Source organism: Mobula birostris, chromosome X, assembly GCF_030028105.1.
Source record: "Mobula birostris isolate sMobBir1 chromosome X, sMobBir1.hap1, whole genome shotgun sequence".
NCBI lineage: Eukaryota > Metazoa > Chordata > Chondrichthyes > Myliobatiformes > Myliobatidae > Mobula > Mobula birostris.
In genome coordinates this window covers 54,139,714-54,156,390 of record NC_092402.1, presented here as the reverse complement: position 1 = coordinate 54,156,390, position 16,677 = coordinate 54,139,714, and the positions used below count along the sequence as shown (strand labels likewise).

Below are 16,677 nucleotides of genomic sequence, written 5' to 3'. Positions count from 1 at the left end.
TGAGTAAAATTGCCTGTAATTGCAAAGCAGGAGCAAAGTGTACCAGATCTCATGAGACATGGTCTAGTATACACTCAATGGGCTGAATGGTCTTTAAGATAAATCTAGTCCTTTGCTCTATATAACCCTCCATTTTTCCATCACCCACGTGTCATGAGCCCTTCAGGCCCATGTGGCTAACTGTAGAGTGTTGGGCTCCAAGACCACCAGTATTTGTTAATTGCTGTTGTAACTGGAGTCGTTAAGCCCTTGTGCTTTGTTTAATCTTGTCAAGTTTATTTTGACTGGCACAGGTTTTCTGCATTCTGTGATTATTTAAAGCAGACTCCCAATTGGCCCTTATTGCAGGATCCCTGTTTTGAGAATTTGTCTTGCGGTTGAGCCACGGATGTTCTGTTAGAATTCCTCATTTCCGCCATACCTGGGTTCAGTCGTTGCCATTGTGCCTACCTAAGAGTCTCTTAAATGCTCTTAATATATCCGCCTCTACCACCACCCTTTGTTCCACACACCTACCATTCTCTGTGTAAAAAAATCGACCTCTGACATCCCTCCTATACTTTCCTCCAATCACCTTAAAGCGATGCTCGAGAGAGAGTGGAGGTGGAGTCACTGATGGTATAGCTGACAAGGAGGAAGGCGAGGACTGTGAGGCCAGGACTGGATCAACCTTCTCTGTGGGGCAGCCTTGAGGAGCTGAGTTGCCTCCTCCTGCTCCTGTTCCTTGAGTTTTTATGATTCCATCAAAAGATTGGCGGCACCAAAAAGGTAACAGTGGGGTGTGGTGCTTCAACCAGACCTGGCAACATCAGGCCTTCTTTAAAGACGGCCCTTCTTTATTTTCTTGCAGCTCTCCATCACAAACACCTCCAGATCACACTTACTTGCATCAGAATTTTTAACAATGCTCCTTAAATCGCTGCTACCTTCCTCCTTTCACAGCCAGTAGATCTTTCGAGCTGAGTCTCCTAATCTGTTCGGGTGTTGTAGGCCATTGACCACAACTTGATGAAAGATCAACAAGACAGCTTTTGCAAAAATATCCATTGTCCTCCCATACAACAGTGCTCTGACCACAGCTGGAGTACTTTGTAAGTTTTGGTCACCACACTGTAGGAAGGATATGACTGCACTGGAGAGAATGCAGAGGGGATTCACCAGGCCATTGCCTGGATGAAGAGACTAGAGAGACTGGGTCTGTCCTCCTTAGAGTGGAGAAGGCTGTGAGGGGTGGGGGGAATCTGATAGAGGTGTACAAAATGATCAAAGTCATTGTTAGGATGAATAGAAGGAAAATTTCCTTCATGGTAGTGGAAATTGGGTTAGGGGAAGGAGTGGGGGGTGGTTAGAGGGGATAGAAACCATAGACAAACTACAGCACAGAACAGGCCTTTTGGCCCTTCTTGGCTGTGCCGAACCATTTTCTGCCTAGTCCCACTGACCTGCACACGGACCATATCCCTCCATACACCTCCCATCCATGTATCTGTCCAATTTATTCTTAAATGTTAAAAAAGAACCTGCATTTACCACCTCGTCTAGCAGCTCATTCCATACTCCCACCACTCTCTGTGTGAAGAAGCCCCCGCTAATGTTCCCTTTAAACTTTTCCCCCCTCACCCTTAACCCATGACCTCTGGTTTTTTTCTCCCCTTGCCTCAGTGGAAAAAGCCTGCTTGCATTCACTCTATCTATACCCATCATAATTTTATATACCTCTATCAAATCTCCCCTCATTCTTCTACGATCCAGGGAATAAAGTCCCCTATTCAACCTTTCTCTGTAACTGAGTTTCTCAAGTCCCGGCAACATCCTTGTAAACCTTCTCTGCACTCTTTCAAACTTATTTATATCCTTCCTGTAATTTGGTGACCAAAACTGAACACAATACTCCAGATTCGGCCTCACCAATGCCTTATACAACCTCATCATAACATTCCAGCTCTTATACTCACTACTTTGATTAATAAAGGCCAATGTACCAAAAGCTCTCTTTATGACCCTATCTACCTGTGACGCCACTTTTAGGGAATTTTGTATCTGTATTCCCAGATCCCTCTGTTCCACTGCACTCCTCAGTGCCTTACCATTAACCCTGTATGTTCTACCTTGGTTTGTCCTTCCAACGTGCAATACTTCACACTTGTCAGTACTAAACTCCACCTGCCATTTTTCAGCCCATTTTTCCAGCTGGTCCAAGTCCCTCTGCAGGCTCTGAAAACCCTCCTCACTGTCCACTACACCTCCAATCTTTGTATCATCAGCAAATTTGCTGATCCAATTTACCACATTATCATCCAGATCATTGATATAGATGACAAATGACAATGGACCCAGCACTGATCCCTGTGGCACACCACTAGGGATCTGAGGAAGATTTCTCTTCCCTGGGCAGTTTGCAAGCAGGAACACACTGCCTGAGGGGGTGGTGGAGGCAGGGACTCTCACAATGTTTAACAAGTATCTGAACCACATTTGAATCGCCAAGACAGAGAAGGTTGCGGACACAGTGCTGGTAAGTGGAATTTGGCACAGAACAGCAGGGTACAGAAACAGGCCCTTTGGCCCACAATGAACTAACCCTATCACCCTGCACACAGTCTGTATCCCTGCTTGGTTATGTGTCTGTCTAAGTGCCTTTTAAACATCACGATCTTATCTGCCTCCCTGTCTTATGAGGATGGGTTGAGTGAGCTTTTCTCTTCGGGGCAAAGGAGGATTAGAGGTGACTTGATAGAGGAGATAAGAGATGATAAGATAATAAGAAGCATAGATTGATTGGATAGCCAGAGACGCTTTCCCAGGGTGGATCATTTTAAGGTGATTGGAGTAAAGTATAGGGGGTATCAGAGGTATGCTCTTTACACAGAGAATGGTGGGTGTATGGAACGCGCTGCCAGAGGCAGATACAATAGGGGCAATTAAGAAACTCTTAGGTAAGCAGATTGATGATGGAAAAGTGGAGGGCTGTATAGGATGGATGGGTTAGATTGATCTTGGTGTAGGTTAAAGAGTTAGCGCAACAGTTCAGGCCAAAGGGCCTGTACTATGCAGTATGCTCTATGTTCTATGTGGAGGCAGATGGGATATGTTTAAATTGACTTTGTGTTTGGCACAGATCTGGTGGTCTGTTCCTGTGCTGTCCTATGTTCTCTCCTGGTGAATCTCTTCTGTGTCCTCTCCAAAGCTTCCACACCCTTCCTGTACTGGGGTGATCAGAACCACACACAATACTCCGTATGGCCTGACCACCCCTGCTATCCACCCGATATACTTACGTTGCCATTACAGTGAGATATGACCTTGCATCGCAAGATCTATGCTGTTTAGAGAATATTTTACTCTTATACTTGACCTCCCTAAGTGCAACACCTCACACTTATACAGATTAAATTCTGTCTGCCATTTCTCAGCTTTTCTACAGCAATATGAAATGTTGCTGTAGGAAAGCAACATCCATTATCAAAGATCCTCACCACCCAGACCTTGCTCTTCTCTCGCTGCTGCCATCAGGTCGAAGGTACAAGAGCCTCAGGACTCACACCACTAGTTTCAAGAATAGTTACTACCCCTCAACCATCAGGCTCTTGAACGAAACAGGATAGCTGCACTCATTTAAGGAGTCTTTTCAGGACTCTGTTATATTGATGGATGTTGATTTGTTATTTCATGCTCATTATTTATTGCTGTTTATTTACATCTGCATTTGCACTGTTTGTTTACAGTTTACAGTTCCTGATGTTTACAGTTTAGTTTCTGTTCTATAAATTTGCTAAGTATGCCCGCAGAAAAAGAATCTCAGGGTTCTAATGTGGTGACTTGTATGTACTCTGATAATAGGTTTTACTTTGAACTTTGAACTCTGCTCACATTTCTAACTGATCTCCATATTGCTGAATCCTTTGACAACCTTCCTCCGTCGTCTATGATCAAGTGTAGGTGGGCACAATGGTTGGCACGGACGTGATGGGCCGAAGGTCATGTTGCACAACAACTCTGTGACTTGTTTATTCAATTCTCCATTGCCAGAGTCAGCTCAGCAGCATCCAGAAGGAAAAGTCTGAAGTTCTGAAGAATGTGACCAATTTCTACCAGTCATTTGTGGATGTCATGGAGCTTCGGGTAAGTCTGGAGCTGAATGACACTGTCAACTTTGATTTTACCCAGAGACAGGTTGGACTGTCCAAGTTAAAGGCTGATTTATACTTGTGCGTCAAATGTACGCCCTAGGTACCACGTACCCTACGCTGTAAGGTGACGTGCACCTCCACAAAAATGTAACTCGTGTCGCAGCGACGCAGACCGCAACAACTGTGATTGGTCTGCTTGGTAGCATCACATTTTCGGTGGATTTTCTCCGCCGTGTCTGTACACTGATGCGAAATAAATAGTTGGAGACGATGAACCAAATTGTCAAATCTACCTGCCGACATTCAAAAATATTTGAAATGCATTTCCTCATCCATGTCTCTCACGAAGATACTCAACACAGTGGCATAGAAACCCCACCACCAACTAGCGTTTTGGCGGTGAATTGCTGAGCGACGCAGACACAACAATGCATGCTCGCTACGGCATAGGCTACACAAAAGTATAAATCAGGCCTACGGCGTAGGCTACGGCATAGCCCATATGCACAAGTGTAAATCAGCCTTAAGGGTTAAAGTGTGTTAAGTGAGACACACACCAACAACCCAATTCATTGCCTGGGGTCATGCACCATGCATTGATATATTAACAAATATGGTTTGGGTGCCACAGCCGAGACCTCAGCGATTCCCCTGAGCACATCCAATACAAGAGTTGAGCTACTTACCCCTGGTGTGCAGTGTATCATTAACTCTAACATTGACCCAAAGCCAAACGAGACCGGTCAGAGGCCAGGGACCCTGTAGTGAGTGACTCACCTCCCGACACCCTGTAGACTTCTCAGCGTCCGCTTCAATCGTCAATTGCAGGGCGGTGAAATATTTTGCCTCCGCATGAAACACGCCAATGAGTGTTGCTGGTCCATTTCCCATCACTCCCAGCACAGTCGCCCTTGCAACCAGGGTGCACAGGATGACATCATTCCTTTTGGATCATTAGCGGGAATGTTGGACCTCATTACACCGGGGCTTCATCATTGGCACTGACTGTGATCAGGGAATTCCCTCTTCAATTCCCCCAACAGTGCAGTCAGCACCACCCCTGCCTCCCCTTTTCTGAACCCCCTCCTCCATCACCCTGTCCCCCATCACTCAGCCGGGATCTGTCCCACCAGTGGAGCCCTCTCCTGAAGACTATTTCGTGGCCTGCGTCCCCTCCTTGTTTTGGAATAGCAGCTGCTGCATCTTGGGCACGCGTCACAGTTACAGCAAGGGCCACTGGCTGTGGCTATCCAGACCACGAAGGGCAAAAATGGCCGATATGAGAGGGTGTAATTTTGAGGTGATTGGAAGAAAACATAGGGGGCATGTAATATTCTAAGTTCTACGTTCTATGAAACTTGAAACACAAGGTTAATATTGCAGTCAATAATGAAGCAGAAAACAGGAAGTGTCGAGCTGAACCGAGAAAGGAAATGAACAGTGAAGATCAAGTTTAAGTAACGCAACAGTGAACTCAGAAGTTTATTCTGAGCAGATGTAGGAAGGGTGTGGCTGACTAGGGGACATGTGAGTTACTGACTGAGCACCATGTGTCTGTCCTCACTGGAGGAGGGGACGGATTCGATGTGCCAGCAGGGCAGGCGGGAGCAATGGTGCCTGGATCAGCACTGCCACATAGGGTCGGCCCCAATGGTCTACGGGGGTGGGGGGGGGAGGAGTTAAAAACTTTCCTCAATGTATTCTTATCTTTGCTGGATCACACTTGTGTTTAATAAAAAAAATACAGATGTAGAGCGTGAACTTGGCCTTTTCTCCTTGGAGTGATGGAGGATGAGAGGTGACCTGATAGAGGTCTATAAAATGATGAGAGGCATTGATCGTGTGGATAGTCAGAGCTTTTTCCCAGGGCTGAAATGGCTAACACATGAGAGGACACAGTTTTAGGGTGCTCGGAAGTAGGTACAGAGGGGATGTCAGGGGTAAGTCTTTCACACAGAGAGTAATGGGTTGTGTGGAATGCACTGCAGGCAAAGGTGGTGGAGGCGGATACAATATGGTCTTTAAGAGACTCTTAGATAGGTACATGGAGCTTAGAAAAATAGAGGGCTATGTGGTAGGGAAATTCTAGGCTGCTTCTAGAGTAGGTTACATGGTCAGCACAATATTGTGGGCCGAAGGGCCTGTAGTGTGCTGTACAAGCTGGTCAGTGATGTGTACACTTTCAAGTTAGTAATGTAACTCAGCTGAAGAAATAATGTAATAACTGATAATCAGCACACATTATATCCTGACACTGTCCACTGCAGCAACTTGAAGGAACATCAACAAGGAAGGAATGAGAGAGAGAAAGAGGGTCATGTTGGGGAGTCTGTGGAAGAAATTCTAGAGCAGCTGAAAACATGGCTACCATAAATACTGAGGTGCAAGAGTCCAGAGTGACAGGAGCTTGGAGATGTCTAGCTTTGGAAGATGTCTGAAATTTGCCCCTTCAAAGAGTAGGACCAAGTAGTCACTCTCAGTGAAGATGGTTAATAAGAATTACAGCTGGATCTTGATCTGCTGAGTAAGTGGACTGAGGAAAGGGAAATGCATTTAGTTCAGTGAGGGTAAGTTGGGGTAGGATGTTCACAGTGAATGGTAGGGTCCAGGGGGATGTTGTAGATCAGAGGGACCTTGGAGAACAGGTATATTGTTCCCTGAAAGAGGCATTGCAGGTAGGCTGGAAGGTGAAAACAAGAGGTTCTGGAGATGCTGGAAGTCTTGAGCAGCACACACAAAACGCTGGGGGATCTCAGCAGGTCAGGCAACATTTGTGGATGGGAATAAACAGCTGAAACTTCAGGCTGAGACCCTTCATCAGGACTGGAAGAGAAAAGGCCAGAATAAGGTAGTGGGGGTTGGGGGAAGGGGTCCAAACTGGCAGGTGGCAGGTTAGACCAAGGGAGTGGGAATATAGGTGAGTGAAGTGAGAAACTGGGAGGTGACAGGTGGACGAGGTAAAGGGCTAAAGAAGGAATTTGATTGGAGAGGACAGTGGAATGAAGGGAAGGAGGTGGAGAACCAGAGAGAGGTGATGAATAGGTCATAAAGGGAGGGGAGGAGAAGAAATGGGGTGAGAGGGTCAACAGAATATGGGAGAAACAAAACTAGTGTGTGGGGGGTGGTGATTATGAACACTGGGAGGAATGGTTACCTCTAAAACAGTGTCCATGCTATCAGATGGAATATGAGGTGTTGATCCTCCAGACTGAGTTTGGCCTCATTGTGGCAATAGAGGAGACCGTGGACAGACACGTTGGTATGGGAAGTGAAATGGATAGCCAGTAGGAGATCCTGCCTTTTTTTGCTCAACAAAGTGGTGCCCCAATATCCATCGGGCCTCACTAACGTCGAGGAGACCGCACTGGGGGCTTCAGATACATGACCCTGGGCAGACTGACAGATTGAGATGCAGCACTTATCACCGTTGCAGAGATAGGTACCTTGAGGGAGATCTGTGGGGAGGGATCAATGGGCCAGTGAGTCACATCGAGAGTGATCCCTGTGGAAAGCAGAGAGGGGGGTGGAGGAAAAGATGAGCCAGGTGATAGGATCCCATTGGAGACGGAAATGGAGAATGATGGATTGATACTTTATTGATCCCAAAGGAAATTACAGCGTCAGAGTAGCATTACAAATGCACAGATATAAATATTAGAAGAAAAGTAGAAAGAATAAAAACAAGTTGCCACAAACAGTCAAACATGATTTCCCTGGCTATAGGTTGACTCATTATAGAGCCTAATGGCTGCAGGTAGGAATGACCTCATACAGCGCTCTGTGTAGACCTCTACACAGTTGTCTTAGTCTATTACTGAAAGTGCTCTTCTGTTCAGCCAAGGTGGCATGCGGAGGTGAGAAACATATAATGTTTTGGATGTGGAGGCTTGTGGGGTGATTGGTGACTGCTGGATATAGAAGCTAAATGTCATGATTAATCTTTGATATCAGGTGTCTTCAGCGGGTCTGGGAAATGTTGGTATTTGCAGCAAATTCTTTTTATCATTAAGGACAAGTTTTGGCTGTTCATCTGACTTCCAGTATCGCTCCTGCCTTCTGACTTCTGTTGAAGGTCCTTCTGTTTGTGTTTTACAGGACAATACCTATGAATTACTGACTACAATGGATGCCTGCCAAATGTTCCTGGACATTGTAAGTACCTTATTCAGGACAGGAGATATGCAAAGTAGACGACAGACAGTTGTTCACACTGCTGGGAGGTGGGATATGGGGTTCCTCAAGGATCACTGCTAGGGCCATCGTTACCTGATGCTGGGCTTAACCATTTCCTAGACCTTGCTTGGCATGATTTGTCCCTGTTTGCAACTTGATGTCTGCGACCCGGTCCGGGCCGGGGAGATTTACACGGATAGTGGGAGAGAAGGGAGGGGGAAACCTGGATCAAACCTCAAGGAGGGACATGGGCCAACTTCAGTGGATGAGAAGAGACCTGATGGGGGTAAAGTGGAACCAAATGTTGGTTGGGGGGGCCTAGTAGAGGAGGTATTCTCAGTGCAGGCTGCGTACATTCTCACCAAGCATCTATTGTATTCAGTGGGAGAAGCTGTTGCTTAAATGTTGGGAAGTGAGGGAACAGAAGATGACAAGGAGAGATGGAAGCTAATGAAAGAGGGCGTGCAACACATGGTTTGACCTCTTCATGTTTTTAAACACCTTTGAAGTAGGAAGCATGGTAGTCAGGGGAACTCGCACAGGATGTAGAAGATCAGTGAGATTTGTGGTACCCCTGAGGTCCACCCCTGTGGGAAGTGCACCCACCTGCAGCTCCCGAACAGCTGGGTCAAGAAACTCGAGTTGGAGTTGGACGTGCTTGGAATGGCCCATCAATCCATGAACAGTACATCACCATTTTTGCTCTTTTTTTTTGCACTGCTTTCTTACTACCATCAGAGAGGAGATAGAGGAGCCCAAAGGCCCACACTCAACTTCACAGGAACAGCTTCTTCCCCTCCACCATCAGATTCCTGAACGGCCCATGAACCATCAACACTACCTCACTGTTTTTGCTCTACTTACTTGTATGTTTATTTGTGTAATATACAGTATATTTTATGATTACACTGTACTGCTGCCTCAAAATAACAAATTTCGTGACATAGTGTTAATAAACCTGCTTCTGATTCTGCTTTGGATGCGGAGAGGAGCATAGAAGAGAGCTTTCGTGAAACGGTCATTCCTAATGTTCAGGCTGCAGATAGTTGGGCGACCACCTGGATGAGCAAGGGGAATAGGCAGAGAGTGCAGGGTTCTCCTGTGGCCATTCCCCTAAAAAAAAACAAGTATATCCGTTTTGGATCCTGTTGGGGGGATGTCCTTTCAGGAGAAAACAGCAATAGCCAAGACCGTGGCCCTGTGATTGGCTCTGAGGCTCAGCGGGGAAGGGTGAGGACAGGCAGGACAGTAATGATATGGGCCTCGACAGGCAGGGGTTTGGACAAAAGGTTCTGTGGTCACAAACCGGAACCCAGAATGGTGTGTTGTCTCCCTGGAGCAGAGGTTAAGGACGTATCTGAGCAGCTGCAGAACATCCTCAAAAGGGAGGATGAACAAACAGGAGTCATTTTGTACGGTGACACAAATGACACACGTAGAAAAATCGATGAGATCCTGCAGAGTGAATACAGCGAGTGAGGAGAGAGGTTAAAAAGCAGGACCTCAGGTGTAATAAACTCTGGATTGCTACCTGTGCCATGTACTATTGAAGGGAAGAGCAGGAGGATATGGTGGCTGAAGGATTGGTGAAGGGGAACAGGGATTCAGATATCTGGATCATTGAGATCTCTTCTGGGGCAAGGGTGACAACAGGGACAGGTTACACCTGAACTGGAGGTGGACCAGTCTCCTGGCAGGCAGATTTGCCAGTGGTACTTCATAACATGGGTTTAAACTGTATTGGCAGGCAGTGGGATCCTGAGGTAATGGAAAGGCAGAATAGAGATTAATTTCAAAGCAAGAAGCCTAACAGGTACATTGGATGAACTCAGGCCGTGGATAGCTATCTCTGCCTAGCTCTCTAAATTCTCTTATCAGGACCTCATTGCTTTTCCTTCCTATGCCAGTGGTACCAATATGTACCAAGACATCTGGCTGCTCCCCCTCCCTCTCCAAAATGTTGTGGATGTGATCTGAGACATCCTTGACCCTGGCACCTGGGAGGCAACATGCCATTCGGGTGTCGTGTTCACGTCCACAGAATCTCCTGTCTGTTCACCTCACGATTGAGTCCCCTATCACTACCGCTCCCATAGAACCATAGAACCATAGAACATTACAGCACAGAAACAGGCCGTTTGGCCCTTCTTGGCTGTGCCGAGCCATTTTTCTGCCTAGTCCCACTGACCTGCACTTGGACCACATCCCTCCATACACCTCTCATCCATGTACCTGTCCAAGTTTTTCTTAACTGTTAAAAGTGAGCCCGCATTTACCACTTCATCTGGCAGCTCATTCCACACTCCCACCAGTCTCTGTGTGAAGAAACTCCCCCCCCCCATGTTCCCTTTAAATTTTTCCCCCCTCACCCTTAACCCGTGTCCTGTGGTTTTTTTCTCCCCTTGCCTCAGTGGAAAAAGCCTGCTTGCACTCACTCTATCTATACCCATCATAATTTTATATACCTCTATCAAATCTCCCCTCATTCTTCTACGCTCCAGGGAATAAAGTCCTAACCTATTCAACCTTTCTCTGTAACTGAGTTTCTCAAGTCCCGTCAATATCCTTGTAAACCTTCTCTGCACTCTTTCAACCTTATTAATATCCTTCCTGTAATTTGGTGACCAAAACTGAACATGTTACTCCAAATTCGGCCTCACCAATGCCTTATACAACCTCACCATAACATTCCAGCTCTTATACTCAATACTTTGATTAATAAAGGTCAATGTACCAAAAGCTCTCTTTACGACCCTATCTATCTGTGACGCCACTTTTAGGGAATTTTGTATCTGTATTCCCAGACCCCTCTGTTCTACTGCACTCCTCAGTGCCCTACCATTTACCTTGTATGTTCTACCTTGGTTTGTCCTTCCAAAGTGCAATACCTCAGACTTGTCTGTATTAAACTCCACCTGCCATTTTTCAGCCCATTTTTCCAGCTGGTCCAAATCCCTCTGCAAGCTTTGAAAACCTTCCTCACTGTCCACTGCACCTCCAATCTTTGTATCATTAGCAAATTTGCTGATCCAATTTACCACATTATCATTCAGATCTTTGATATAGATGATAAATCACAATGGACCCAGCACTGATCCCTGTGGCACACCACTAGTCACTGGCCTCCACTCTGAGAAGCAATCCTCCACTACCACTCTCTGGCTTCTTCCATTGAGCCAATGTCTGATCCAATTTACCACCTCTCCATGTATACCTAGCGATTGAATTTTCCTAACTAACCTCCCATGCGGGACCTTGTCAAAGGCCTTACTGAAGTCCATGTGGACAACATTGACCGCCTTCCCTTCATCCACTTTCCTGGTAACCTCCTCGAAAAACTCTAATAGATTGGTTAAACATGATCTACCACGCACAAAGCCATGTTGACTCTCCCTAATAAGTCCCTGTCTATCCAAATACTTGTAGATCCTATCTCTTAGTACTCCTTCCAATAATTTACCTACTACCGATGTCAAACTTACCGGCCTATAATTTCCCAGATTACTTTTAGAGCCTTGTTTAAACAACGGAACAACATGAGCCACACTCCAATCCTCCGGCACCTCACCCATAGATACTGACATTTTAAATATATCTGCCAGGGCCCCTGCAATTTCAACACTAGTCTCCTTCAAGGTCCGAGGGAATACCCCATCATGTTCTGGGGATTTATCTACTCTGATTTGCCTCAAGATAGCAAGCACCTCCTCCTCCTCAATCTGTACAGGTTCCATGACCTCACTACTTGCTTGCCTTATTTCCATAAACTCCATGCCAGCTTCCTTAGTAAATACAGACGCAAAAAACCCATTTAAGATCTCCTCCATTTCTTTTGGTTCCGCACATAGCCAACCACTCTGATCTTCAAGAGGACAAATTTTATCCCTTACTATCCTTTTGCCCTTAATATACCTGTAGAAGCTCTTTGGACTATCCTTCACCTTGACTGCCAAAGCAACCTCATGTCTTCTTTTAGCCCTCCTGATTTCTTTCTTAAGTATTTTTTTGCACTTTTTATACTCCTCAAGCACCTCATTTTCTCCGTTTCCTATACATGTCATACAACTCTCTTCTTCTTTATCAGAGTTCCAATATCCCTTCAGAACCAAGGTTCCTTATTCTTATTCACTTTGCCTTTAATCCTGACAGGAACATACAAACTCTGCACTCTCAAAATTTCTCCTTTGAAGGCCTCCCACTTACCAATCACATCCTTGCCAGAGAACAACCTGTCCCAAGCCACGTTTTTTAGATCCTTTCTCATTTCTTCAAATTTGGCCTTTTTCTAGTTAAGAACCTCAACCCTAGGACCAGATCTATCTTTGTCCATGATCAAGTTGAAACTAATGGTGTCATGATCACCGGAAACAAAGTGTTTCCCTACATACACTTCCACCACCTGTCCTAACTCGTTTCCTAATAGGAGACCTAATATTGCGTCCTTTCTAGTTGGTACCTCTATATATTGATTTAGAAAACTTTCCTGAACACATTTTACAAACTCTAACCCGTCTAGACCTTTAACAGTATGGGAATCCCAATCAATATGTGGAAAATTAAAATCCCCTACTATCACAACTTTATGTTTCCTGCAGTTGTCTGCTATCTCTCTGCAGATTTGCTCCTCCAATTCTCGCTGACTATTGGGTGGTCTATAATACAACCCCATTAATGTGGCCATACCTTTCCTGTTTCTCAGCTCCACCCACAAGGACTCAGTAGACAAGCCCTCTAATCTGTCCTGCCTGAGCACTGCTGTAACATTTTCCCTGACAAGCAATGCCACCCTCCCACCCTTCATTCCTCTGCCTCTATCACGTCTGAAACATCGGAACCCTGGAACATTAAGCTGCCAGTCCTGCCCCTCCTGTAGCCAAGTTTCACTAATGGCTATAATGTCATAATTCCCTGTGTCAATCCACACCCTCAGCTCGTCAGACTTCCCCACAATACTCCTTGCATTGAAATAGACACACCTCAGAAGATTATTACCACCACACACAACCCTTCTATTTGTGACTTTGCATGAATTTTTAACATCATTTACTTTCACCCCCGTTCCACTCTCTGCTCTGGCACTCTGGTTCCCATCCCCCTGCAAATCTAGTTTAAACCCCACCCCCAATAGCACTAACAAACCTCCCTGCAAGGATATTGGTCCCCCTGTAGTTCAAGTGTAACCCGTCTCTCTTGTACAGGTCCCACCTGCCGCAGAAGAGGTCCCGATGATCCTGAAATCTGAAACCCTGCCCCCTACACCAGTTCCTCAGCCACTTGTTCCTCCTCCAGAGCATCCTATTCCTACCCTCACTGGCACCTAGCACAGGTAGCAATCCTGAGATTACCACCCTCCAGGTCCTGCTTCTTAACTTACTCACCCTTCAGGACCTCCTCACTCTTTCTTCCTATGTCATTGGTACCGATGTGCACCACGACATCTGGCTGGTCACCCTCCCACTTCAGAATGCTGTGCACGCGATGAGAGACATCCCTGACCCTGGCACCCAGGAGGCAACAAACCATCCGGGAGTCTCTGTCATGACCACAGAACCTCCTATCTGTACCTCTAACTATCGAGTCCCCTATCACTACTGCTCTCCTCTTTTTCCACCCTCCCTTCTGCACTGCAGAGCCAGACTCAGTGCCAGTGATCCGGCTACTGCAGCTTGTCCCAGGTAAGTCATCCCCCCCAACAGTATCCAATGCGGTATACTTGTTGTTGAGGGGAATGGCCACAGGGGAATCCTGCTCTGCCTGCCCTTTCCTCTTCCCTCGCCTGACAGTGACCCAATTTCCTGTCCTCTGCTCCTTTGGCGTAACTACCTCCCTGTAGCTACGATCTATAATCTCCTCATTCTCCCGAATGATCCGCAGATCATCCAGCTCCTGCTCCAGTTCCCTAGCGCGGTTTGTCAGGAGCTGCAGCTGGATGCACTTCTTGCAGGTGTCGTTGTCAGGGACACCAGAGGGCTCCCTGACTTCCCACATCCTGCAAGAGGAGCATTCCAACATCCTGCCTGGCATTCTCTCTACTCTAAACAATCTGAACAAAAAACTTACCAGAACCTACCCTGGCCTCTGCCTGTCCTCGCCGAAGCCAGTTTGAGCCAAAGCCGTCCCACTCTGCGCCCTTCTTCTCTCTTTCCCTTCTGCACCACAGACCCATGGACACATTTCCATTTATTTTATTTGTTTAAGCTTACAATATCTTTCATGATCCTTTGTCCCTAGTCTTTCTCCATCACAGGAACATGTTGGTCCAGAATTCTGACCATCTAGTCTTTAAATGACTCCTTCGTGTCAGACATGGACCTACCCAGTAACAGCTGCTTCCAGTCTACTCCCCCCAGCTCCTGCCTAATACCGTTGTAATTAGCCTTTACCAAATGTAATACCTTCCACCGTCACTCTCTCTGTTCAATCATCAAGCCATTTGTGTATCCAATCTTCCTGGATCCCATGCGATCTAACTTTACATAGCAGCCTACCATATGGGATCTTATCAACGGCCTCACAGGACCACATCGACCACATCTACCACTCTACTCTCCTCAACCTTCTTGGTTAGTTCCTCAAAAAACTGAATGAAATTTGTGTGACGTGATTTCCCATGCACAAAGCCATGCTGACCATTCTAATCAGCTCCTGACTTTCCAGATGTATGCATATTTTACTTCTCAGAATCCCCTCCAATAATTTACCAAGCGCCTTACTGACCTATAGTTCTCAGGCTTTTCTTTGCAGCCCATCTTAAATAAGGATACAATATTAGCCATCTTCCCAGCTTCCAGCACCTCACTATGGCAAATGATGAGGAAAATATCTCAGCCAGGGCTCCCATAACTTCTTCTCGAGCTTCCCATGGTATTTCTGAATAAACATGATTAGGCCCTGGAGATTTGTCTACCTCCATATGTTTTAAGACTTCCGGTGCCTCCTCTGCTGTAATGTGGACTATTTCCAAGATTTCCCCATTAGCTATCTCAAAGTCCAAAGTCTTCGTGTCTTTCTCCATCATTAAAACAGAGGAGAAATATACATTGAGGACCTCATCCATCTCCCATGACTCCACACAAAAGTGTTCACTTTGATCTTTGAGACGGTCCTATTGTGAGCAGTTTGGGCCTCATATCTAAGAAAAAATGTGCTAGCATTGGAGAGGGTCCAGAGGAGGTTGATGAGAATGATCCCAGAAATGAAAGGGTTAATGTGTGAGGAGCATTTGATGACTCTGGGCCTGTACTCGCTGGAGTTTAGAAGAATGAGAGGGGATCTCATTGAAAACTATTGAATATTGAAAGGCCTCGATACAGTGGATGTGGAGAGGATGTTTCCTAATTCTGGGGGAGTCTAGGACCAGAGGGCACAGCCTCAAAATAGAGAGGTGTCCATTTAGACCAGAGATGAGGAAAAATTTCTAGAGGTGAACTTTTTCAATGATTACTTCGCTTGCAGAATGTAAACTACGACCTTACCAAGGGTTACCTTGATCTGATAACTACGTACACCTCCATCGTCATTCTGTTGGCTCGTGTTGAAGATCGCAAGATCCTGCTTGGCTTGTACAACTGTGCCTATGAGATGTCCAATGGCACCAGGTAAAGCAGCTTCCCATTGCTTACGTGATTACTGAAACAAAGAATTAGAAGGCCCTCACCATTGTTAATGAATATATAGCCATCTTCCCCTCCACACTGTCCCTAACCCACACTCTCCACTCCCTCTCACTTTCTCCCCACTCTCTCACCTCTGACACATTCTCCAGTGCTCCATATTTTCCCTCTCCCACTCTCCCTTCATCCACTCTCACCCACTTACTCCCTCCACCTCCCTCCCCTCCCTGCCCACTCATCCTCACTCACACTCTCCCTCCACACACTCTCCCCGCCTCCCTCGCTGTACTTCCTCACTCCTCTCCCTCTCTCTGTCACCTCTGACACACTCTCCCTCCTCAATACTCTCCCTCACTCACACTCTCCTTCGCCCACACTCCCCTTCAACCATTCAACCCCCTCACCCACTCTTCCCTCCTTCTTTCTCACCCACCCCACATTCCCCCTCTTCTATTCTCTCCCCTCACTCACTCTCTTCTTCCCCATATTCTCTCTCAGCCTCTCCCCTGCCCCACTCCTTCCCCTCCCCACATTCTCCCTTACTCCAGTCTCTCCCCTCCCCCATTCTTTTTCCTTCCCCACTACCCTGCATTGTCACTGAAAACATCCCAAATGAGAGCTGTTTCAAAACAGAAATGCTCAATTTTCTCTTCATCATGGTCCTGATGAAGGATCTCGGCCTAAAACATAGCAACATAGAAACACAGAAAACCTACAGCACAGTACAGGCCCTTCGGCCCACAAAGCTGTGCCGAACATGT

The 16,677-nt window shown here is 46.3% G+C and overlaps 1 protein-coding gene across 1 annotated transcript in view; it reads left to right on the top strand.

Annotated features, from left to right (window-relative positions):
* LOC140191790 (nck-associated protein 1-like) overlaps nt 1-16,677 on the top strand; it is a 107,695-nt gene that overhangs the window by 16,012 nt on the left and 75,006 nt on the right. The window contains exons 3-5 of the mRNA XM_072249550.1: nt 4,030-4,122; nt 8,226-8,282; nt 15,759-15,901. Coding sequence (XP_072105651.1) covers nt 4,030-4,122; nt 8,226-8,282; nt 15,759-15,901 — 293 coding nt within the window. The remainder of the gene's footprint in view (nt 1-4,029; nt 4,123-8,225; nt 8,283-15,758; nt 15,902-16,677) is intronic.